This window comes from Maylandia zebra, linkage group LG5, assembly GCF_041146795.1.
Source record: "Maylandia zebra isolate NMK-2024a linkage group LG5, Mzebra_GT3a, whole genome shotgun sequence".
Taxonomy (NCBI): Eukaryota; Metazoa; Chordata; class Actinopteri; order Cichliformes; family Cichlidae; genus Maylandia; species Maylandia zebra.
This window is the reverse complement of record NC_135171.1, coordinates 23,669,673-23,692,857: the sequence shown is the minus strand read 5'-3', so window position 1 is coordinate 23,692,857 and position 23,185 is coordinate 23,669,673. Positions and strand designations below refer to the sequence as shown.

Sequence of the window (23,185 nt, the reverse complement as noted above, 5' to 3'; positions counted from 1 at the left end):
TGTTATCAAAGGCTAGCATGATAGTACATTCACTTTAATTTTAAGGGAAAAAAAAATACAAAGTTAAACAGAAATTTGCTTCCCCAGCATCCTCAGGGTGGGTTTATCATGATGACTGTCACCGTATTAATAAACCATTTCCTTACGACCAAAATCTACACACTGCACAGTATTGACTTGCAATATAAACAATGATAATGACTGTTTATTTACAAAGTATCAACATGTTCAATTATAGTATCACACATATCCTTTAACAGGGGAGCTACAATGTCTATCAAACTGCTAAAGACTAAAATATGCTTGAAAGCCTAAAATTCCTGTTGTTAAAGGTGAGCCTTGAAGAATCATCTCTCAATATATTGGGGATTTTCACAATCCCCTCCACCCATTAGCTACTGTGTGTTACTCATTATTGTGGCATGTAGCGTTCCAGTTTTGTTACACTTTTTAATAAGAAACTGGCCATGAAAAAAAAAAGTTTCAAATCACTTTCATTTGAAGTCAGAGGAAAGAAAACTGCAGGCATAGCCTTGCTTTAAAACGTAGCACAAAGAGGCTGTTTTGCCTCCCTGAAAGATTCGGCTGGTCCCTGTATGACAAAGGTCTGTTCCCACTGCTCTGCTGCTCCAGCTCAACAACTTGGGACAGTCAGCATGAGGATTTTGTAACTCTTGACTCTGGAAAGTCAATAAGGTATGAGCTGTTTGTGTGCGTCCTGATGTGTGACATTTAATGACATCATTAGAAATGGGAATTCAGTTCCACTGTTTGCTCGGTCATAAGTGAAACACTGCCAAATAAAGTCAAAGCAGGTAACTTCGTTCTATTTAAGAGGTTCAGGATTAACATAAATCCTTCCTGAGACGTTTTATTATTTATGCATTTCAATCTAATCAAGTTGCACTTTTTTCTCTTCATTTGCATTCTGAGAGCAAATTCAGAAAATAGCACGCAACTTTGGGGGGTACAACAGAATTTCGTTGATTTAGTTGCATAAAAGATTTAAATATTCCCATTCCTAATGCACTTTAGGTTAAACAGGTGTGTATGTGTGTAACTGCCTTGCCAGCACTTTCTGAGACTCCTGACTTACTGTCCTGTCACCTCAATAACATCATCATCTGAACTGTCACCGCCGTTCTCTGTACTTTGATGTCTGTCTGGTTGGGTCAGAGCTGCCCCCAACAGGCTGGAAGTGGGATTGTTGAAGTGGGACAGGAAGCTGGATGTAGCCGAGCTGGAGTTGGGTGCAGAAAACCCCCCTGACCCTGAGAGAAGAGGCGTGGAGAACAACCTCGGCTCAGAGAGCAATGGCTGACTGAAGGTGAGGGGGAACCTTGGTGAAAGCAGGCCAGCCATGTTGGGGTTCATCAAGTACCGAGGCAGAGAACCAGATGGTAGGGAGGAAGAAGTTGTTGCTGAGGATGTAGATGACATAGGAATGGTCGTAGAGGCAGAGGAGAAAATAGTGGACAGAGAGGAAGAGGAGGGGGTGGGAAGGTGCCCGTTCCCTGTGGCAGGTTGTCTCAGTAGGTCTGTGCCTGCAGAGGGAAATATGGTCTGTAGGTCAGCCAGTGTTTGTCCTGGTGTTTGTAGGAATGATGATCCACCACTACCAGCCATTAGAAGTGGGTGACTCATGTGACCAAGGTTCCCAAGTAGGGATGAGTTCAGACCCACTGGAGGAAAACTGAGCCCACCTGAAAGCGCAGGGAAATGAGCTGCAGCAGAAGTACATTTGTCTCCCATTTGTGCGTTTCCCTGACTTTCAGTACTCTTGCGTTTGGTGCCTCGCATCTCTAAAGATGAACTCAGAAGGTCGTCACCGAGCCTACTGAGATCGCGGGCCTGAAAGTTTTGTGAAGCATTTCCATCTCCCGACGGCACAGATGACATGTCTGACGGCGACGCCAAATCGTTCCCTGCTCCAGCAGCAGCAGCGTCGCCTGTGGATGAGGTGTAATGGCTGAGCTCTCTGAGGATCTCCGTGCCTAAGGGAGAAGAGGGTCGCTGCTCGTCGTTGGGGGAACGTTGGTTTTGATCCACAGGGGAAGAACAGCCATTACTGACTGGTCGGATCCCCGAACCCTGGGTGTCTGTAGAGAAGACAGAAATGCAGACATGTCAGGGGTCTTATACAGGGTTCCCGTCTTTGGGGAATTTAATTTTGAAAGGTCAATCCTGAAAAGAAAATGACAAAGTTATAAGTTGAAAATCTTGTTAAAAAACTTAATGTAGTGCATTGCACAAATGTGATCACTGATTAATGGGACAGTTCACCCTCAAATCAAATTCACCTTTTTTTCTACAGTTCCCCAGTTTGTCCAACTTCTCTTAAATATAATGGAACAAGATGAAATGTGGTCCTCAAAGAATCAAAGACATACATCCAAAAAGAAAGTAGGTCCTACATACTCTCCGTCTTACCTAAATGACTTGGATCAGGGATGTCAAACTTGTTTTACATCGAGGGCCACATACAACCCACTTTGATATTAAGTCGGCAAGACCAAAGAAACTCCCTTTTCCATCAGACTAAGGAAGTTTAACTGCACATTAACTACACTTTGTAAAAAAACAAAAAAAACTAAGCAAAACAAAACTACATTTTCTATTGTAGATAGAAAAGTTCCAGTTTTTCACTGTCATCTAAAATTATTTATTTATTTATTTATTATTCAATTACTTTGGTGTACTATCCTTCTGAGAACCAGCCAACTGAAAGTTAGTCGTTTCCTCGGTTCTCAGGAGGCCATGAATAGCCATGTGGGAGGTCTTTATCCGTAGGAAATGCTATATAACAATACTGTTAAAAGTCCAATATTTATGCCCTCCTTTAGATGCTCCAATCACATCAGGTGGGCCAGACTGGAGTCCCTGCCAGGTCAATTCTGGCCTTGTTCCCTGGGCCTTGTGTCTGATGTACCCAACTTGGATGGATAAACAGCATTACAGACCGGAAGAGAAATATCTAAATTTGATTAAGTGTAAGACTGCAGCTATCGATTATTTTAGAAATCAAGTGTTCTACTGATTATTCCACTGATTAATCAGATAAGAAATACTTGTCTTATGAATGAGACAAAACATCTGAATGAAGAGGAAAACCCCTACCTCTTGAAGCAGCAGAACCCCCGGCTACAGGTCGACTGATCTTTCCAGATCGAATGGCAAATATTCGTCCATCGTTTGTTCTGATGTAGGTACCTGCTTTGCAGAAAAGAGTAAGTGAAGAGAGACGTTTAAATGAGTGTTTGTATGCACAGAGTTCTTAACACAGCACTGAACCAACCTTTAGATCCTCTGATAACATGGATGCTCTCTCCTGCGCTGATTCGAGCTTGAACATCTGTTGAGCTGTTGGCTCCTGGGATCACTATATCTGTGAATCCAGACAAATGGCGGATGTAATATCTGATCATTTATTTATTTATTGTGATTTAAACATCATAATAACCTGTTGTGGTGACAATCCTCTGCACGTAAACACCGGCTTTCTGGAGAAAGTTGACAGGGAGACTGCCGGAAGAGCCAACCATGCCCATGCCGACCTGGCGAGGCATCATGGGTATTGGTGTTGACTGAATTGGCCTGACACTTGCCACGGGCTTGTCATCTGGCCGTGTCATGGGACGCCTGCAAATATGAAGGCTGAACTTATTAGATGAACTTGAACTTGAACATGAACACACACACACACACACACACACACAGTTTGTAGTTTGGAAATTCATTAGAAAGAGATGAGAAACGCAGGTAAAATTAAAAAAAAAAAAGAGGCAATCAAAGCTACCATTTTTTTCAGACTTTGCCGAACCTGGAGTGATTTTTTAAATTATATTATGCAAGATACTTAGTGTAGTAATGACTTCAAAAGAAAATCAAAAACTAACATTCAATGAATGCAAAACAAAACACTGTAGACTTGCACTCACCATCCACGCTGGGTAAATGCTGGTATGTTTGTGAGCGGATAATCACTGGTTGGGTAATAGGGGGCATATGATGGACGGGAATAAGGTACAGAGGCTCGTTTCTCATCCTCGTAGCTCTTCTTAGCAGCTCTCTTCTCTGCTTTGGTCAATTTCGACTCTTTCCGGTCCACCAGCAGAGACTCGTGGTGGAAAGGTAGCTGTTGAAATTAATTGAAACTGAATCAAATATCAGCGATGCCGCATTTCATGAAGAGGCAGCTCTCTCACATGCCACACATGCTCGGCAGTCAGTCAGGACTCTCTGAGTACCATGTTTTTTTAAAAATGGCCTCCTTACACAGTATCAGGAGTTATTAGGTCAACTAGTGATCTAAATTGGCCATAAGTGTGAATGTGATCATGAATGGTTGTCTATCCCAACTTGTATTTGCCCAGCGATAAACTGGGTGTACCTTGTCTCTCGTCCTATGACAGCTGGGATAGGGTTTCAGACCCCATATGACACTGAACTGGTAAAGAAGTTAAGAAAATGAATGGATGGATGGATTTTTCTTTTGCTTACTCATTCACCGCACAGTTAAGACTTTGCTCTTCAGTGGTTCAGCTGTAACTCAGCAGGAGAGCTGGCTGGCAACTAATTCTTGTTGGGAGCTTTTATTGGACTTACAGTCAGCTTATAAGAAAAAGAACCACTGCTTTTACCCCCCCTTTTCTTTTTCTTTTTTTTTTTTAATATTCTTACTTAAGCAATAGCAAAATCTGAAAATTTGACAGTTATCTTTTAATATATCATAGCACAACATTCCACTAACTACACCTCCTACCGTACTTTGAAATAGGAGGTGCTTTTCCCCCCCCCTTTTCTTTTTTTTTTAATATTCTTACTTAACTCATTCACTGCCATTGACGTCTATAGACGTCAATTACGTTTTTCAATGGGAGGAGCCAGAATACAACCTCGGGCAGCTTGTCAGTGAATTTTATTTTTTCATATATTTGTAAATAAATTGTTTTGATACAACATAAACTTTCTCAGTGTTATTTCTGTTTTATAGAAGTGAAAAACTATTTTATATGTTAGAGGTGTCACAAAGCAAGAAATATTAGTGTCAAAGGCACTTTTCTGCTTGAAATGTATTTTTCACAAAAAGCTCGTTTTCTCCCTTTTTTTGGTCAAAACAGGCATTTTTGGTGGAACCCACCTCTCTTCTACAGCTGATTACTAAAGAATGGAAAATGGTAGAAACAAGCTTTTTTTTTTGGATGTAAGAAGAGAGTCTGTTCTTCATTTTGGTAGGTTCAGCGTTTATATGATCATAACACACAGTTTTCTGTGGCTCTTCAAAAATGAGTAAAAATGCTCAAAAACCCTGGCAGTGGGGAGTTACCTGATTTGAAAATGGCTGGCAGTGAATGAGTTAAGCAATAGCAAAATCTGAAAATTTGACAGTTATCTTTTAATATATCATAGCACAACATTCCACTAACTACACCTCCTACTGTACTTTGAAATAGGAGGTGCTTTTGAGTCTGTGGAATATAAGTAACAACTTTATTGCAACAGTACCTTGGAGATGAGACGTGGATAAAGCTGACAAGCTTGAGATATCACTGGCTCATATACTGCCAGGGATTCTAGAAGGATTTTCTCAGCTTCAGGCTCCTCCTCAACGAAGTGCAGCAGCGACTCCACCTCCTTACGAGTAAAGTTAAGCACTGGGTTCAGGTCATCAACCACACGGTCTTTAAAGGCACAGAAACAAAGTTTCAGCATTTGAGAAATACCAGTCGATGTTAGTAACAAAGCAAAGCAATGGCAAGAAAATTTTTGGTGCAGCACCATACACCTTGTTGCAACCAGTGCCTTGGTAGCAACTGCCAGTAACCCGTTGCTATCACTAGATCACTGCTCAGTCTCTAGGCCTGTGTAACTCTGGCTTTGGGGATCAATTTCACACGAAGTACCAACAAGCACACTCCAACCAGTCAGGGAACACACATTTCAGTATATGGTTGCTACTTGGTCTCTAGGTCTGTGTAACTGGGGCAAGACCAGAGCTTTTATAAGGGCTCAAGTGAAGTACCTGTCCACTGTAACGATTAACAGCTCTTGTTCAGATTAAGAAATCCCTTACCCGACATGCCCTGTTTGGAGACTTGTCTGTCGTAGATCTTTTTCTCCAAGGTAAAGTCACAGACGAGGCGGTAAATGTGGCAGGGCTTTCTCTGACCATATCGGTAAACCCTACACACAGCCTGGGCATCGTGACAGGGGTTCCACGATGCATCAAACACGACGACGCGATTTGCGCCAATCAAATTTACCCCCAAACAGCCCGCTCTGAAATACACAAAAAAAGAATAACAAATAAATGTTAAATAAATAATTAATGAGAAAAGGTGAGAGAGAAAAAAATGAAGCGAATGCAGAGATTTATACCTGGTAGAAAGCAGGAAGACCCGTGTTGAGCTGTTTTCTGGATCATTAAACTGATTAATAAGCCGCTCCCTTTCTGAGGCAGATGTACTTCCATCCAGTCCTGCAGACACACAAAGCAGGGGTATAGCATCTCTTTACAGTGAAACACCTGAACACACTTTAACTTGTGAAGTGAAGAAGAGATACTGAGTTTAGGAACATTTTCATCAAATTCCTATAGAATACATTGTCTTCTCCACAAAAGAATATAATGAGTGGAGGAATCCAATACTATAGAAACTGCAGCCAGGGACACCAAATCAATAAAAGCAATCACAACTTTGAGGTTTCAGTGTTGAAGAGCGCATTTTCTGCAGAGGGCACAGATTGGATGACTCACTGTAGTAATTGAGGTTGCGAACCCAGTTCTGGCTCTGGCCATCAGTGGAGGCAATGCCCTGCGGCATGGGTCTCTTTGATAAGAAGTCTTCAATGACCGTCAAGGTGGACAAGCTTTGGCTAATGGAAATACAGCAAAAACAGATTGTAAGGGCTAAGCAAAGTCAGTGTGCTTACTTTTATGGCTATGACCAGTAATTGGTTTGTTTTCAAGAAAGTTCAGAATGTGGGGTAATTGTTAAAGTAACCTGAAAAGACGCAGAAAACCTAGAAAAATGAGGTTAATTAGGCAAACTGCAGTCAGTGTCTTCTATAAGCTTCTTATTGGTGGATTTGTCTTTAATGCCCTGTGCATGGGGCAGAGGACTTACCTAAAGACCAAAATCTTGTCTCTTCTCCTCACACTCTCATCAATCAAATGGAAGAGCAGAACCATCTTGGCAGAGTTCTCCAGAACTCCTGTCTGATAGTTGGACATTATGTCCTTTGCCTAAAGTATAGAACAAACCTTTAGGCATGCTGCTGGCATATTTTAAACTGTGTGTTTGTTAAACAGTGACACTAAAAATGTCATGCCAAGCTCTATGTTCGTGACATACCCATTCATATGTGATGACTTGATTGGCTCTGTCCTGAGAGGAATTGAGTGGTGGCAGAGTGCTGTTGACTTTACTGTTGCTTGAGTCTGCTACTTTGGATTTGAGGCCAGCACCGGGTGCAGGGCAGCGAGGGTTGCTAGCTGAAGTGATGTCATCGAGGTCCAGGTCCTGCTCGTTGGCCTGATTCTCTTTCTGCAGGGCTTCATAGAGGACGTCTGGGTGATTCCAGATCTAGATGGAGAAGATGATGATGATGATGATGATGATGATGACGACGACGACGACACAGGACTTAGCAACTCAGATAAGATGAAGAAGAAGAAAAAAAAAAAAAGCTCCCCAATGTAAACAGGGGTTTTAGTAAAAAATAAAAATAAAATAAAAAATCCATAGTCTTACCTTGCAGCAAACACAGAAAGCTTTGAGTGGATTGAGGCCGAGCCAGCCTGTGTTCCCTGCTTCTCGAAAGCGTTTCATAAACTCTGTATAGAGTGCCCTCTGAATGGGGGAGAGCCGTACCAGGATCACATGCTCCTCCTTCGTGGGAAGCTGGTCTCGCAACACATCGTGACCTCGTCTGCAAACAAAAAAAGCACTCCCGTGAACGTGGTGAGGTAAGCAACTTCCATATTAGTATGCTTCGTTTTCACAATGTTCAATTTCTGAGCCTGACTGAAAGCTTACCGCTGGACAAAGCCCTCCAACAGGCTATGCAACACGTGACTACGGTAGCGCATCAAGCGAACATCTTGAGGAGTGCTGTCCACACACTGACCATTTAGGATTGGACGCTCAAACATGTTGCTGAACTCCTGGCGTGTGCCTAAAAAGTCAGGTCTGACAAAGTCCACCATGCACCAGTATTCGATAAGGTTGTTCTGCAAGGGGTAACCTGTCAGAACTACCCTGCGTCTGGACCGGATGTTCTTTAGGGCTTGGGATGTGCTGGCGTGGTAGTTCTTAATGCGATGGCCCTCATCACAGATCACTACGTCTGGGCCGGGCCGTGCTATGGCCTTCTCAATACCTGAAGAAAAAGGATGAAAATTAAACAGATGAAAGTGTAAACTGCATACAAAAGATGGAAGCATGTCACTGGCTCGTTTAGAAGTCTCGGCTTTAGCTTTATCGCTGCTGCCATAAGTTTTTTCTGAGCTTTAAGTGACTTATTTAGATAAGATGAGGGAGTGCTAAGTTATCAGCTAATGTTAACAAGCATGGGTAGAAAGGCACGTTCACTCACTGTATGGGTGCTGTGCACAGTCACAGATACCTGAGAACTTGTGCTAAGTAACATTAAGTAGTACAATATGACTCCTTGTATAGCCGCGGGTACAATTAACAGATCATGGTCATAAGGTCCAATTCAATGACTCAAACAGTGTTAGAGTGACAAGGAACATCTACATAGATGTTTGTATAGTTTCCAACGGCTCCTTATACTTGTACTTACTTTTCATGAGCTCTTGCTGTCTGTCTTCTTCATCCAGGTCAATGATGATTGGTCCGGCAGGCTTCTTTGATTTCCTCTTCTTGCCCATCACAAAGCTCTTCTTCATGGACAGCAGCCGGTACATTTCATAACCCATGAGCAACACACCTCCATCTCTAGACCACTCCTCCACAACCTTGGCCCTGGCCAGTGTTGTTCTGCAGGTCACATAGTCAACATGATTAAACAGCTCAAATATTTCACAGTGCACACAAATCACTAAGTTACATACTTGTGCTCATCATTGAGAATGTGAACTTTGAATGTGCGGCCAGTGACGAATGTGGGGTTGGTGTCAGGGGGGAGGGCTTCTTGAGGTGGGAGCCAGAGATTAAACTCTGTTAGCCAGTTCTGAAGTGTGTTCACCTTGTATGAAGGAAACAAAAAATGTGGAATGTTACTTTAATCCTAACATAACTGTTATTTCAGGAAACATTAATGTGCAACTTACATAACTACTTTTTTTTTTTTTTTTTAAACCCCGTATACACTGATTACTCACAGGGACAATAGCAAGCACAGTGTGGGCCTCAGTGTTCCTCAGCAGGATGTCAATAAAGGAAATGACTTGCAATGTTTTGCCCAGCCCCATGCTGTGAGCAAGGATGCAGCCAAAGCCACTGCTGGTATTATAGCGCTCCAGAGACTCAATGAGGTTATCATAGAGAAACCGGATTCCCCCGATCTTAGAGATGAAGAAAAGAAAAGGTTAAGCAATAAAACAAGCTGGACTATGATTTTTTTTTTTTAATGTTACCAAAGATTTATGCTCTGCAAGCATATGAGCTGTATGAGATGGCAGCTATACCTGATGAGGTTTGACAGCCCTGGCCAGCTGTGGGGCCAGGAAAATGTCTTTCTCCTCTGCAGGGTGATTGATATTAACCAGCACTCGACCTTGAACATCAGGCAGGTTCAGATCATCGTTGATGTGTGCTCCACTGCTCTCCTCTGTCCCATGGGCACCATCAGGATCTTCATCAGCCGACTCACTGCTTATCTGCAGGGCGTCTTCGTCCCCAGAACTGAGCTCAATTACATCTGTGAAGTCATTGGTGAAGTAAACATTGGGTTAGTATCATCGAAATTAACTTGGAAATAAGAAATTACAACTGCACAGAACTATCATCAATCTCACCATCTCTAATGGGAAGTCCGGGCAACGTTGGCTCCGCTTTTTCATCTTCTTCACCACTGCTGTCCAGACAGATCACATCCTGCTTGCTCAGGAGACCAGGGACTAAGTGAGACACTTCTCCTAAAATTGAAGCAGTCTCCACTGCTGGAAAGATGGAAAGGGAATGGGAAACTTAGAAACTGAGTATTATGAAAGCTGCCAAACTGAAATACTGTTTACAATTCAGTCTTAGAAAGTCACCTAGTTGAGAGTCAGGGACAGCTGGAGCTGGTGTAGGAAAGTCCTTCCTCTGCTGCTCCAGACGTTTCCGCCTCTCCATCTCTTCCTGCTGAGCAGCCTTGGTTCCAGCCTCTAGCTGATCCTCTTTCAGCAGCTTTCTATAAGCACAGAGAAAACTTTCTGGTTACACACAAGCAAAGATTTATTAGGAAATATACCTAGAAATCATAGAAACATAATTGTACCTGATATTCTTCCTCATGTGTGCAGGCTTAGATGGCTTTGAAGGTTTGGAGCCTTTCAGAGACTTTGAGGATTTGTTCAGTTTAGAGGCTTTCTGTTTCTTTGTTTTGCTGGAAGGCGGCCCACTCTTGCTCGAGTTCTCTGGGCTTGTTGGAGAACGAGAGGCAGGTCTGGAAGGGGCCCTGGAGGATGGGCGGGATGCAGGCTGAGATGGAGGCTCGGAAGAAGGCTCTCCGGAGGTAGCTGAGGTGGAGTCCCTGTCATCCTGACCCGTTTCTGTCCGGCTCTGGGCACTCGCAGGTCGATCTAACAAGGGAGCAGCCAGTAATGAAGTTGAATACTAGTTAATATTTGCTACAGATCTTTGGCTTAAGAGAACAAAACTGCTGAATTTGATGCCTGAAATGAATCTGAATATTAAGAGGTAAAAGCACAAAGTTAATTTGTCACATACCAACACTGTCGTCTTCATCATCTCCATCATTTTCATCCTCATCTTCCTCCATGTCTTCATTGTCTTCCTCTTCCTCATTTTCTAAATACTCCTCTTCACTGTTAAGGCTGGCCTCCAGGTCACTTTCTGAAATTGCCTCTTCAGACATGGCGTCTTACGGGGCTCTCAAAGTATTACCTGCACACCTTCATCAGGAGCCCTGCAATAATGAGGCACATCCAATCTTTACATTACAACAAAGGTGATAAGTTAGCAAAAAAAGAAAAAAGAAATCCCCTGCATTGTTGGAACCAGAACATGTGGAATGTACAGTGACATGAAAAAGTATTTATCCCCTTCCTGATTTTTGCATACATGTTTCAGATAATCCAAAATATATACAGTATATATTAACCAAAGTAAATTCAAAATGCTTTTATTAAAGAAAGAAAGCTATCCAAACCTACCTGCCCTGTGTGAAAAACTATTTTAAAGCAGACCGATATGCTTTGGTATCACCTTAAACAGGCTGTTTATGATCAAAAACCCTCCACTGTGCTGAATTAAAACAATTCTACAAAGAAGAATGGGGCAAAAAAACAAAATCAGAAAGATGGAAAGTACTTTTTCACAGTGCTGTGCACTTTGAGACATATATTTACAAACCAAGAGCAGCTATGTATTTTACAGAGACCTTTACATGTTTTTACAGTAAATATTGTTAAAACAGTGTAAAAAAACTTATTTGCCATTGAGTTGTGGTTCCTCTTTACTTAACCTGGATTTGTTCCTCTCTCCATCTCATAATCTTGCAATGATAGAGCAATAAACACTATTCAAAGGAGAAATAGGCCATAAAAAGGACACATTCAACTGTTTCAAAATCTAAGACAGAAATCTGAATTCTTTTAAATAATCCTGCAATAAGTTTGCCTCATCCCAAAACTTGTGTCCTTTCATTATGCATTATACTTTTATAAATTTCATTATACTGTGACTGTGTGTGGTTAGCTGCACAGCGGTAGAGAGGAAAGCTTTCCAAAGGGTCTCCCTTCTCTAAAAGAGGTTTATACTTAACATCAACTAAAAAAAACAAAAACAAAAAAACAAAACCCAGAGCATCACAAAAAAGGCATCCCGTTGTTGACACATTCAGTTTGAACTGCAGCCCAGACGTTTCAGGACATAAAAAACAAAGGTTTGATTTTGTTTTGTGCGTCTTTTATCCAAAAGCCATAACTACATTAAACGTTTTTAAAAGACTCAATCGTACAATGATCGTCAACAATTAGAGGACAGCGCGGTACATGTTCAATGATAATGAAGCTGTTATTAAGTTCTGCAAAAAATAAAAAAAGAAACAAAAAAAACAAAAAACGTGTTCACTAGGTGAAGTCAAGGCTGCAGACCTGATGTCTGATACCGGAGAACTTCACAAGTTTAGCGTTTACAGTCTGTCTGAAGGACAGAAATTAGGTTCAGTTCTTATATACTTCGTTTTCAGCTTTCGTATTTCTTGTTTTATTACCTTCCGGGTCCATAGATGAAATTAATACGAGTATTCATTCACACGGGAGAAAAACCCCGAACCCCCTCCCCCTCTTTCCAAAAGGCTTCTAAGCCCGGGATGGCGACAGCTTGCAGCCACCTCTGTAAGATGTTATGCATTTTTCTTTTAAAAGATTAACATCAAGCACCTGTCGTCAGACGGCTTATTGTTGGGCTGCATTACTGCATCCACAAAAAATGTTACTGTTTGTCGGCTATGTTAGCAGACCAATGTGCTAGCTAATTACACAACAACAAACGCATTTTCAGCCCCCGAGGGTCAGCGGTAACCTCCACGGCCCATGAGCGGCAGAGGTGGGACGGGCTGAGACCCATCTGTGACTTGTGCTGGAAGAGCAGCGGCTTTTTTTGCAGAACCGACTGCTCTGTTCGGGCGAGATAGCGATCTAATACTGTGTAGGTGTAACGTCCCAGCAGCTAATGCTAACTCATCTTAGAGAAAAGCTAACACACTCGGCTAACTAAGACGCGTCATTTAAACGTAAACTTGAGCTTACCTTATATAAGCGGACACTGTGCTGTTTAAGACGCCAGTATGTTAGTGCATATAACTATTACTCAATCAAATAAGCACGGTAATTGTGTAAATGCACTGATAAAACGTTGCTAATTTCCAATTTTTTCCAGTGTGACCATAAATACTGTCCCCGTAGAGACTACTCTAACTTGCGTTCCGACTAACTAGCCGGATTTCCCAGGGGTCGTGGTATCCGTTCTTACTTGCAGTTTTGGGTTAGGATATTACGCATTACAGTAAGCTTATTAATGTAACCATAGTTCTGTTTATTGTACTCACATTAAAGATGCCCCCCCCCCCCAAATTTTGGTCCTCTACTGCTGCTTTTGGACAAACGTCGCGGTTTTATAGTCGCTACTATTATAATCAGGGACCTGGTTGTTTCCCCGAAGGTTTCATGGTTTAAATCATAGCATCAAACTCGCTGATATTTATACAATTCTATGTGTAGTTTTTATGGGTTATGTTATGTTAGACGTTATCGCCATGCCTGGTTGACCGCTCGTCGTTGCTCTCGCTCAGGAAGTTGCCAGTCGGACTGTTTTTCGCGACGAACCGTCATTTCTTGTTCGCGTATTATGTAGGAGGCTTCTTTCTATTGTGTTTACCTAGGGACTCTACACAGCGGATTTGTTAATGGATACGGCTAAGATTTCCACCCTACGTTCTGACATGGACTGGAGAACCTCTTAGATATTAGTCTGCTGCCCATAGATGCAAATATGAATAAAGGGTGGCTAGAGCTCGAGAGCGATCCGGGTGAGCAATTTCGACGGACCGCGTAGCTAGCTAACGTTAGCTCCCACATGAAGCCAGAGGCACAATTTAGCTTTTCAATGAACTAATACGAGTTTAAAACCTTTGCAAGTAGGATGCCAATAGGCTTTGTGTTGTGCAAGATGGTCATGTCAGTAAAGACGGGCGAAACATTGAATATAAAGAGAGAGGATAGCAGTGAAAGTGGCATGTGTTGTCTGTTTTTATTTTTCGTTATTGAACCTTAAATGCTTTATAATTGCAGGACTGTTCACTCTGCTGGTGGAAGATTTCGGTGAGTAGCTGTGCTGGTTTTCAGTGAATACCAGTAGATCTGTGGAGTCCTCCTAAAACAAATCATGCTATTTCCTTGTGTTTCTATTTCGTAGGTGTCAAGGGGGTACAGGTGGAGGAAATCTATGATCTCCAAAGCAAATGTCAGAGGTCTGTGATTTTGGGGGATCATTCGGGGCAAATCTGGGTTTAGCACTCAAACTGTCTAAATGGATTCATGTATTTTATATTTATATTTTTCAGCCCAGTCTATGGCTTTATCTTCCTCTTCAAGTGGATTGAGGAACGTAGATCCAGGAGGAAAGTTAATACACTGGTGGATGAAACGTCAGTCATTGATGAGGAAATTGTAAATGATATGTTTTTTGCTCATCAGGTGAGTGCTTTTCTCGTAGTAGTATTATGACAACATTTAAAGCTGTTAGGCTTGTTTTAAATTCCGTATGAGGTGTCAAGCTATAAAGTTTGCCCACTCTCTAACTAGACTAGTTCTTTCTCACAGGTGAGCAAAATTAATGTATATTGTGTGTGTGTGTGTGTGTAACTAAAAATTATTTAATTTTTGTCATTTAATTTTTATTCATTTAAGTTACAAAAACCAGGACAAATAGCATACATTTTCTGTAAACTTGTAAAAATGAACTTTTTTTGTGCAGTTGACTAAAAGAATTATTTTTGTTAATGGTAATTAAAGCTGGATATAACTTAGTGCTCGAACAAAGTTTGGGTCATAAATTGCATTATTTGCATTTTTTATATAATAGATAATATGTAGATGTACACCGATCAGGCATAACATTATGACCACTGAGAGATCATGCGAACAATGATTATTTTTCATTATGGCACCTGTTAGTTTGTGGGATTTATTAGGGAGCAGGTGAACATTTTGTCCCCATTGTTGATTTGTTAGAATCAGGAAAATAGGCAAGCACAAGGATTTGAGTGAGTTTTACAGGAACCAAATTGTGATCGCTAGATGACTGGGTCAGGGCATCTCCAAAACAAAGCCTGCATAGCCGCAGAATAGTCAGGGTAGCCATGCTTACTCTTTCCCATCACTGAAAGTGCCAACAATGGACATAAGAGCATCAGAACTAGACCACAGAGCAATGGAGGAAGGGAGTTTTGTCCAACCATGTTTTCTTTTACATAATGTGGATGTCTGGATAGGGAGAAGTCAAGCCAGCAGACGCAGTGTAATGTGTTAAGCAATGTTCTGCTGGGAAACCTTTGGTCCTGCCATTCATGTGGATGTTACGTTGACATGTACCACTAACCTTGGTTTGAGGCCATCTCTGTGCCAGATAGCACAGCACACTTTCAGGGGGTCAGGGAGCCAATGCTATACTAGCCAGAGAGTCATAATGTTAGGCCTGCTCGCTGTGTTTAGTATTTAATTTTAAAAAAGTTAACTAAAATATTTTCTGTATATTTTATATCTTTGTTCTTTTGATCAAATGCTGTTAATCAACTAAAGATTTTATCATTTGTTAAAAAATGTAATTTTGTTAAGTACCCTGTAAATAACATGCTTACAAAACCACAGAACAGAAAAACTGAACTTCAAAACTGGATTCAATCACAAGTGACCCAAAACAAAAGAAGCCCTTTAACACATTTAGATTCCAGCCCTTTAAAATCCACATCTACACTTTCATATGTTACTATAAAGTAAAAAAAGAATAAGGTGGTCTAATTTTACATGTGTGCTTGTTGTCACTTTTATATCTAGCTGATACCGAATTCATGCGCCACCCATGCTTTGCTGAGTGTTCTTCTGAACTGCAGTGGAGTTGAGCTTGGCACCACCCTTAGTCGCATGAAAGCTTTTACAAAAGGCTTTAGTCCAGAAGTAAGTTGTCCCTCTCACTCACTGGCCCTTTCTATTCATTCAAAAAAAAAAATCATATAAGTAGCTTACTGTGGTTACTGTGGGGGATGTATTAATTAAGGTAACCTAAACATGCTTTTTACGTTTCTGTCAACAGTGAACTGCTTCTTCCGTATCGTCATGTGTAACTCTCAATTATGTATATTTCAGAGCAAAGGTTATGCAATAGGAAATGCCCCAGAGCTTGCTAGAGCACATAACAGCCATGCCAGGTTGGTTTCAGTCAGTGATTCCTTCTCAAATCTTCTGTGATTGGTCTGCCACACTGTGGGAGATGTCAAGCTTTGTGCATTCGTCAGTTTCTCAAGCTTTCTTTCCGTGTTTCTATGGAGACCGGAGCCTAGGCACTTGCCAGAAAAACAGAACGGGATCAGTGCAGTGCGGACCATGGAAGCCTTCCACTTTGTTAGCTATGTGCCCATCAAAGACCGCCTCTTTGAGCTTGATGGGCTCAAGGCTTATCCCATTGACCACGGTGAGACTCGGGAGACTTTTTTTTTCTTTCATTATTCTATTTTTTATTTATTTATTTTAATCCATTAAAGAGTCTGAATTCCAGGATAACCTCATTGGTTGTTTGAGAGTCTATGCTAAATGCAAACACTGACCGAGAGTTCTTGGTGTCTTAAATAAAGCAGTGCCTTTTCTGAAGTAATCATGCAAACAAAACAAATTGACTCTCCTTTAATTTCTCCGTATGGAAGTTTTTTGTTTTTTTTTAAACTGAACTGAACCATGCTGTTGTTGAGCACTCACTTTATGGAAATTGCTGTTTAAATGAACTATAACCCACCACAATATTTCAGGACCCTGGGGTGAGGAGGAGGAATGGACTGATAAGGCACGGCGTGTTATTATGGAGAGGATTGGACTGGCCACTGCTGGGTGAGTCCTAAATCAGTTAGCTTCAAGTAGCTGTGCTTTAGCTTTACAGTCACCCTTAAGGCTTCATTATTATGCTGCTGCACTGCTTTTTTTTCAGCGAACCATACCATGATATCCGCTTTAACCTGATGGCAGTGGTGCCTGACCGCAGAATGAAGTACGAGTCCAAGCTGGAAATATTAAAACGAAATCGACAGACTGTGCTGGAGGGTCTACAGAAGGTCAGGAATTGAGTTTGATTGCAGGCCAATTACAATCCCCAAAGTCCAATTAACTGAGAGCATATTAGCCTTCAAGTTTTTTTTTGTTTTTTTTTTATTGTCCAAGGGAAAATTTTAAAAGAAATGCATGGGGCTAAAATGTTTAATTTTAATTTTACAGCATCGGTGTACAGTAAACTATAGCTGCCTTATACCGTAAGGTACTGTGCAATACTACAGATTGAGACCCAAAAATCTGGTTACCCTCCCGCTGTAATGGGAGGAAGATCTCCAAAAGAAGAGCCCGCATAAAATAAATGTATGGACTTTTTTTGTTTTTGTTTTTTCTTTTGAGAATGCAATTAAAATATGTTGTCGCACCAATCAGATGATCCGGCTCACCCAGCCCGAGCTTGTCCATGACAAGAAGCAGCAAGGCTCTTCCTCTCCAGATGAAAGCAGCGTCACAGTCAAGAAAGAAGTAGATGCAGACCCAGTTACATCCCAAGGAGGTGAACACGCATCTTCAGGTAAAGCGGTCGGCTCTCTTTCTGCTATTTCATTCTAATTTATTCCTTTAAAATGTGTAGTCGGCTCAAACTTTAAACCGAAGCATAAATATACAACAGACGACTCAGGGGTTCAGTCCAAGGACACCACTAGCTCGTCAGGAAACACTAAGGTCATGGGCAAACCACCAGTCCCCACCGGAGGAGGTTCCCAGCAAGTCACTAGTTCCAATCCCATTGTTCAACGTCTGCCTGCCTTTCTGGACAACCACAACTATGCCAAGTCTCCAATGCAGGTAAGAAGTGGGTCAGAGAAGTGTTTAGCTAATTAGCATTTTCGTTTTTTTTAGCACAGAAAAGAGGAAGACCACAGAGAAGGTTCACGTAGAGACCGAGGATGTGTAGAGGGTTGGTGTGACAGAGGAGGATGCTTTGGATAGGGTGAGATGGAGGCAGATGATCTGCTGGTGGGAAATCTAAAGTGAGCAGCTGAAAGGAGAAGAAGACGGAATGAACAGCCATCATCTATGTGGCCATTTTAGATATTTTTATTGTAATGTATGACTGTTTTGGGTTTTTGTTTTTTGTTTTTTTTGTCCGGCCACTGATTTAAGCCTCAGAGACGTTGAGTTTATTCAAATATGTGACAAAAAACAAGCAAACAATGAGATCACAGTGACACACAGTTTACACACTTTGCCGTTATAAGGTAAAGGGTAACTTGGATTTTTTTTTTTTTTTTAATGTTTATTGTCCTTTTCCCTTGAAATGTGAATTATGTAGCAGTTTATGTGGATGCTTATAGAAATGGTTCCAATTTAGCTGTTTCATGCAGTAGAGTCAAGAGTTAGGTGGCGAATATTATGGAAACTATATTATGCCAAATTATGTAAAGCTTTCTCTCTTTTCTTGCTTCTCTGCATCCTGCACTCTCTAAAGTGTCGTGTGTCCGGCACACTGGGCCTTATTTAAAAAGCTGCTGCTATTTAAAAACATGCTAGCTCTGCACTTAAACTTTTAACTCACTTTACAGATTTTATTTTAGGGCCTTTACATTTCCTTTAAAAACATTCTTAGAAAAAGAAAAAAAAAAGGGGGAGCGGGGCTAATTTTGTGGCACTTTATTAAACACTCTGGTTGACAGGAGGAGGAAGATCTTGCGGCTGGTGTCGGACGCTCTCGGATGCCAGGCCCTCCTCAACCCCCTTACTCAGATGATGAAGATGACTATGATGAGGAGGAGGAAGAGATGACTGGCTCTGCAGGGACATCCAGCAGGCAAGTATTGGAGATTTGTTTCTGGCGGATGATTTTGTTTTATTTTTCCTGTTGTGATCCGACCTGAAGCTAAAGCTCTTTTAATCTGTGTTTGTAAATGTCACTCTTTCTTTTTAGGTTTAGGCGGAAGGCAAGCCTACGCTCGAGGACGGGACGGGTTGCGACTGGAATGGAGAGCCAGATTGCCCTCAGTGTTTTGGCTGAGAAACTAAAAAAGGAGGCTCAAAGAAAAGATGCCCTGAATACACCTCTGTCTGTCCGCACTGAGGGTCGCACCGGGGGCATTTGCATCACATCTGCTTCACAACCTTCCCCCACACCCAGCAACGAGAGCACTGATACAGCCTCTGAGATTGGCAGCGCCTTTAACTCCCCCTTGCGCTCTCCGGCTCGCTCCCAGGCTGCCACACGCCCATCCAGTCCGGTCGCTTCCCATCTGTCTCGCGTGCTGTTTGGAGAAGATGAGATGCTGAGGCTCGACTCCAGACATAACCGTGCCGTACGGGAGCTCGGCCCCTCTGTCAGTGTGGCCCTGCTACATCTACAGGAGGATGGAACCATCTATACTCTCCCTCCATCTGGTGAGTAGACAGGGTCATTAATGACTTTACATTAGGTAGTTTAAAAGCCTCTGTTCAGGTAATCCTTTCAGTTCAAGTATGTAAATAATTTTAGACATGGAAGTAAACACATGTGTCACCTGTACAGCAGATTCGGCTGCTGATGGCACAAAGAGACCCAGCACTCCTGAGAAGTTGAAAGACAAAGAGCAGGCAGATGGAAAGGAAGGCGTGAAAGGAGGAGATGAGGGACCGTCTGCAGAGGTGAAGAAGGAAGAAGGGAGCACAGATAGAGCTGAGGTGAAACCAGGCAAGGAAAGGCTCAACACCGTGGAAACTCCTGCAGACAGCAAGCCTCTTGGGGATAAGTATTCACCCAAAGTAAGTCCATAAAATCACCAGGATTTATTCCACTGTGTACACTGTTACTCATGTTTATCAACCCCCGCAACTTATCTTTATGTCACAGTACTTTTCTTTTTGCTTGTGCTGACAATTAATGAGCCGTTGCCAGTCACGTATGTTAGAACACACAAAGTGTCTTATTTTTCTGTCTTTTGCAGGAGCTGCTTGCACTGCTCAAGTGTGTAGAGGCTGACATTGCCAATTATGAGGTGCATCTAAAGGAAGAGGTGGAAAAGAGGAAGAAATACAAAGTAGGTTTTTGTTTTCAGTTCTGTGACAAGTCTCAGACTGCCCCTTTGTTCATATGTTGCTTCAAATAAGCCAAAAAAAGCTTGTGCTTTTTCTTTTCATTTTTTAAGCCACTTAACACTGACCTATGAATCATTCAAGCATAAAAAGGCATCTAACTCAAAGGATGATCCAGTGTTGTGTGTAAACATAGTAAACAACTTTTCTTTACTAGCAGCCTGTCACAAAAACACATCATTAATTCAAATTTCTTTGGGTGAATCTATGAAAAATGCTAAAGAGGAAGGTTAAACAGTTAGTGTCTGTAGTCATCTGTAGCTAAAAGTAGTGTGTAGCATATCTAAAAGTACCTTTTAGCTTTTCATCCACCATGTATTACCATCTGGAAAGCTTCTAATTGACAAGAGCTTCAGTTTTTTTTTTTTTTTGTTTTTTGTTTTTTTTAACATGACATTACAAGAAAACTGCCTAAGAGTTCAGGGCGTGTTGAAAAATTTAAGTGGTCATAGCAAATATTGACTTTCAACAGACTGTTTTTACCGTATATACTGTATTTCCATGCATTCTGCACATGCTTCAGTAAAACACTGCACTGCTTTACCATTTTCTTAGCAAAATCTAATACAAATCAGGGGTGGTTGAAGACTTTTTCACAGAAATTTAACATCATTTATTTGACTCATTTTTAAAAACATACAATTATAATCAAATCTCTCTCTCTTTTTACCTCCATGTGTTCAGATCGATGATCAAAGAAGAACCCACAATTATGATGAATTTATCTGCACCTTTATATCAATGCTGGCCCAAGAAGGTAAAGCTGATTGCCATATTCCATCACAGTTTATCTTGCATTCCTTTTCCCTTCCTGTCTAAACCAGCCTTTAGGAACTCTTGAGATTTCATTTATATTCCATAAATTCTCAGTGGTCACTAGTACTGTGTACAAGTTAAATCCTACCACATTTATGAATGTCTTCATATAAAGTGTCAGTCATTTTTCTGTATTTACTAAGAATAAGAATCTTAGGAATGAGAGAACAAAATGAGAAGCACTCAGTTGTGTGCCCATTCAATCAGAAGTACACATTTTTCTACACAAACAAACAAAACACAAGCGCCGTGTTGGTATTTTTGTAACTTTTGCTGGTATTCCTGTGCAGGCATGTTGGCTAGCCTTGTGGAGCAGAACATATCTGTGCGTCGTCGGCAGGGAGTGAGCATTGGCCGCTTGCACAAACAGAGGAAGCCCGATAGAAGGAAACGTTCCCGACCTTATAAAGCCAAACGCCAGTAAACACGAACAATCATAACTTCTGAGAGCAGCAAGCAATCACCATGGGATTGGGGGCGGGGCTTCACTCCTGAAACATTCTCCTGAAGGCAGGTTATTGCTGCGTTTTTGTTAATTTCTTTTATCATATTTGTACATGCTATTTTAGACTTAATGTAACATTTTCCACCTGTGCCATTGCTATATGCAGCCTCTGGGGAAAAAAAAAAAAGGGCATGTCCCAAGTGAAGCTGGATGCTTTTTTTTTTTTTTAAATTCTCTACAGTTTTGTGTGGTCAGTACAATAAATGGTTTTCTTCTGTATTTCTATAAAATTCTATATATCACTAAACTTTTGTAACAACAAGTCAGCATTTCCTCAGTTGTATCCCTCTTTGACGTTTTCACAGTGCCAATGAAGTATTTAAAGTATTGAATGTTTGGACAATAAAGCCTATGTTTTAGTCATTCTCAGCACTTCAGCATATCCAGTGAAGCAACTTCACTATATAACATAAAAAATAGACTTGTAATCATTGTAATATATATGGACAGTTAAGACCTCAATGGCACAGTCACTCACAGACTGATTCATCACGTTTTTCTCTTCACTGGAATGTCTTTTTCAATCGAGGGTCTCTGGATATATATGTACAGTTTGTCCTGCAAATAATAAAAATTTAAAAAAGGAAATTAAGTTATTGTCATTTTAGCAAAGATTAAAGTGTCTCTTTGGAGGCGTATCTGTTTATTGGCTTGCCTATATACTGAGGTGAGTTCTTTGTGCTCACCAATTCATACTACAATAAAGAAAGGTGTTAAAGTGGTAGTAATTATCAGACAAAGGTAAATGCACTGTAGTGGCAGCCGATGCACACTAGGGAGAGCAATCATTCAGGGATGAGCGGGACCTTGCAGATCTGTCTTTGGACCAGTGGTTCTCAAACCTTTTGTGGTGTGACCCACTTCAAAATCTGACAAATGGCTCAGGTCCCACACATTTTTTTTTTCAAACATAAAAAAATGAATGAAAATAATCCAGGTTGAATTACAGTGAAATAAAGGTCAGCACAATGGCATCATTTTTCATGTGGTCACCCACACCCCACCTGCAGTAGCTATATCCCCACCATTATTCTACACTGTGCTTTAAATACAGCTATTCAGAATAGAACTTTTGATTTACTGCAGTCAGACTATGTTGTGGCACAGTGTCTGAGATGTAAATTTCTATTCATATAAATATTTAATGTCAGCCTTGTTGCATCAGTATTTTGTCTTTGCTCAAACAAGCTCAGTGTTCTTCCACAGTTTTTTGTTGCACTTCAAAGCTACATTTTCTATTTTACCCCATATGAAATGAAATACATTCGTTTTTCATGATCGCAGTCAGTGAGCAGTCTTTGAGCTATAAAACATGAGCTACACCCATAAGTAAAACTGTCAGTCTTAACATGACAGGTATTTTATGTTAGTTTGTGTTTCATTTTGTTTTTCAGCTGCTGTCTGGCTTTACCTTAGGACATGTTTGAGCCTCTTTGTGATAAACACTGGCTTCATGGCAGAGCAGAGAAGCAAGCACACAGTAACCTATGTGGGAGTGGGTTTTAAAGAAAAAAAAAACACCCCTCGGCCACACATTTTGAGTGCAGCAGATGTTTGAGTTAAGTAAATCCATGCTGCGGTGTGTTATGTCACTGATGATTTGCTACAGAGACATAGACTTAGAACTGCAACCAGCTTCTTCACAGTAAACACAAAACATGATAGACATTATATGAATAGATGTCCTTCTGTTGTCATAGTCATGTTTACCGTTAACAGAAAATTATAAATAACAGACGATTCGTATGGAAGTATGCTTTTTGGGGGTTGGTTTTTATAAAATTACACTCACCTCTACTGGATCTGTAGTA

General features: G+C 41.1%; 2 protein-coding genes across 9 annotated transcripts; one reads left to right on the top strand and one right to left on the bottom strand.

Annotated features, from left to right (window-relative positions):
* Positions 1 to 189: 189 nt before the first annotated feature.
* On the bottom strand, positions 190 to 13,367 carry rad54l2 (RAD54 like 2). Of its 5 annotated transcripts, none has more exons than XM_076884058.1 (22): positions 13,246 to 13,367; positions 10,902 to 11,100; positions 10,450 to 10,753; positions 10,226 to 10,362; positions 9,986 to 10,129; positions 9,656 to 9,888; positions 9,350 to 9,532; positions 9,080 to 9,213; positions 8,809 to 9,005; positions 8,040 to 8,382; positions 7,755 to 7,932; positions 7,356 to 7,586; positions 7,128 to 7,246; positions 6,758 to 6,876; positions 6,379 to 6,478; positions 6,074 to 6,279; positions 5,506 to 5,681; positions 3,939 to 4,135; positions 3,461 to 3,639; positions 3,296 to 3,385; positions 3,118 to 3,213; positions 190 to 2,099 (listed from the first exon to the last, which is right to left on the bottom strand). In XM_076884058.1, the coding sequence occupies exons 2-22, from the start codon at positions 11,047 to 11,049 to the stop codon at positions 1,093 to 1,095; spliced, it is 4,521 nt and encodes a 1,506-aa protein (XP_076740173.1). In that variant the 5' UTR covers positions 11,050 to 11,100; positions 13,246 to 13,367; the 3' UTR covers positions 190 to 1,092. The 5 variants fall into 5 exon arrangements, with proteins under 5 accessions (XP_076740173.1, XP_004548558.2, XP_004548559.2 ...); XM_004548501.4 differs by lacking the exon at positions 13,246 to 13,367 and adding an exon at positions 12,947 to 13,114; XM_004548502.4 differs by lacking the exon at positions 13,246 to 13,367 and adding an exon at positions 12,947 to 13,114 and having other exon boundaries at positions 3,118 to 3,210.
* bap1 (BRCA1 associated deubiquitinase 1) lies at positions 12,497 to 21,962 on the top strand. 4 transcript variants are annotated; one of them, XM_076884062.1, is made up of 17 exons: positions 12,497 to 12,532; positions 13,988 to 14,017; positions 14,112 to 14,166; positions 14,260 to 14,392; positions 15,752 to 15,871; positions 16,061 to 16,122; positions 16,243 to 16,385; positions 16,717 to 16,795; positions 16,893 to 17,016; positions 17,384 to 17,525; positions 17,625 to 17,800; positions 18,649 to 18,782; positions 18,900 to 19,363; positions 19,491 to 19,723; positions 19,906 to 19,998; positions 20,738 to 20,810; positions 21,160 to 21,962. In XM_076884062.1, the coding sequence occupies exons 4-17, from the start codon at positions 14,375 to 14,377 to the stop codon at positions 21,291 to 21,293; spliced, it is 1,995 nt and encodes a 664-aa protein (XP_076740177.1). In that variant the 5' UTR covers positions 12,497 to 12,532; positions 13,988 to 14,017; positions 14,112 to 14,166; positions 14,260 to 14,374; the 3' UTR covers positions 21,294 to 21,962. The 4 variants fall into 4 exon arrangements, with proteins under 4 accessions (XP_076740177.1, XP_076740176.1, XP_012773942.1 ...); XM_076884061.1 differs by lacking the exon at positions 12,497 to 12,532 and adding an exon at positions 13,123 to 13,202; XM_012918488.5 differs by lacking the exon at positions 12,497 to 12,532 and adding an exon at positions 13,501 to 13,725 and having other exon boundaries at positions 19,494 to 19,723.
* Positions 21,963 to 23,185: the final 1,223 nt, after the last annotated feature.

Bases quoted from the DNA above. Each gene is read 5' to 3' on its own strand.
- rad54l2 (XM_076884058.1), bottom strand. From the start codon at position 11,049: ATGTCTGAAGAGGCAATTTCAGAAAGTGACCTGGAGGCCAGCCTTAAC. The intron at 6,877-7,127 runs GTAAGTCCTCTG...TATTTCCATTAG, and splicing joins GACAAGATTTTGGTCTTTAG to CCAAAGCTTGTCCACCTTGA. The intron at 3,214-3,295 runs GTTGGTTCAGTG...TTTTCTGCAAAG, and splicing joins TGTTATCAGAGGATCTAAAG to CAGGTACCTACATCAGAACA.
- bap1 (XM_012918487.4), top strand. From the start codon at position 13,689: ATGAATAAAGGGTGGCTAGAGCTCGAGAGCGATCCGG. The intron at 14,018-14,111 runs GTGAGTAGCTGT...TCTATTTCGTAG, and splicing joins TCTGCTGGTGGAAGATTTCG to GTGTCAAGGGGGTACAGGTG. The intron at 15,872-16,060 runs GTAAGTTGTCCC...TGTATATTTCAG, and splicing joins CAAAAGGCTTTAGTCCAGAA to AGCAAAGGTTATGCAATAGG.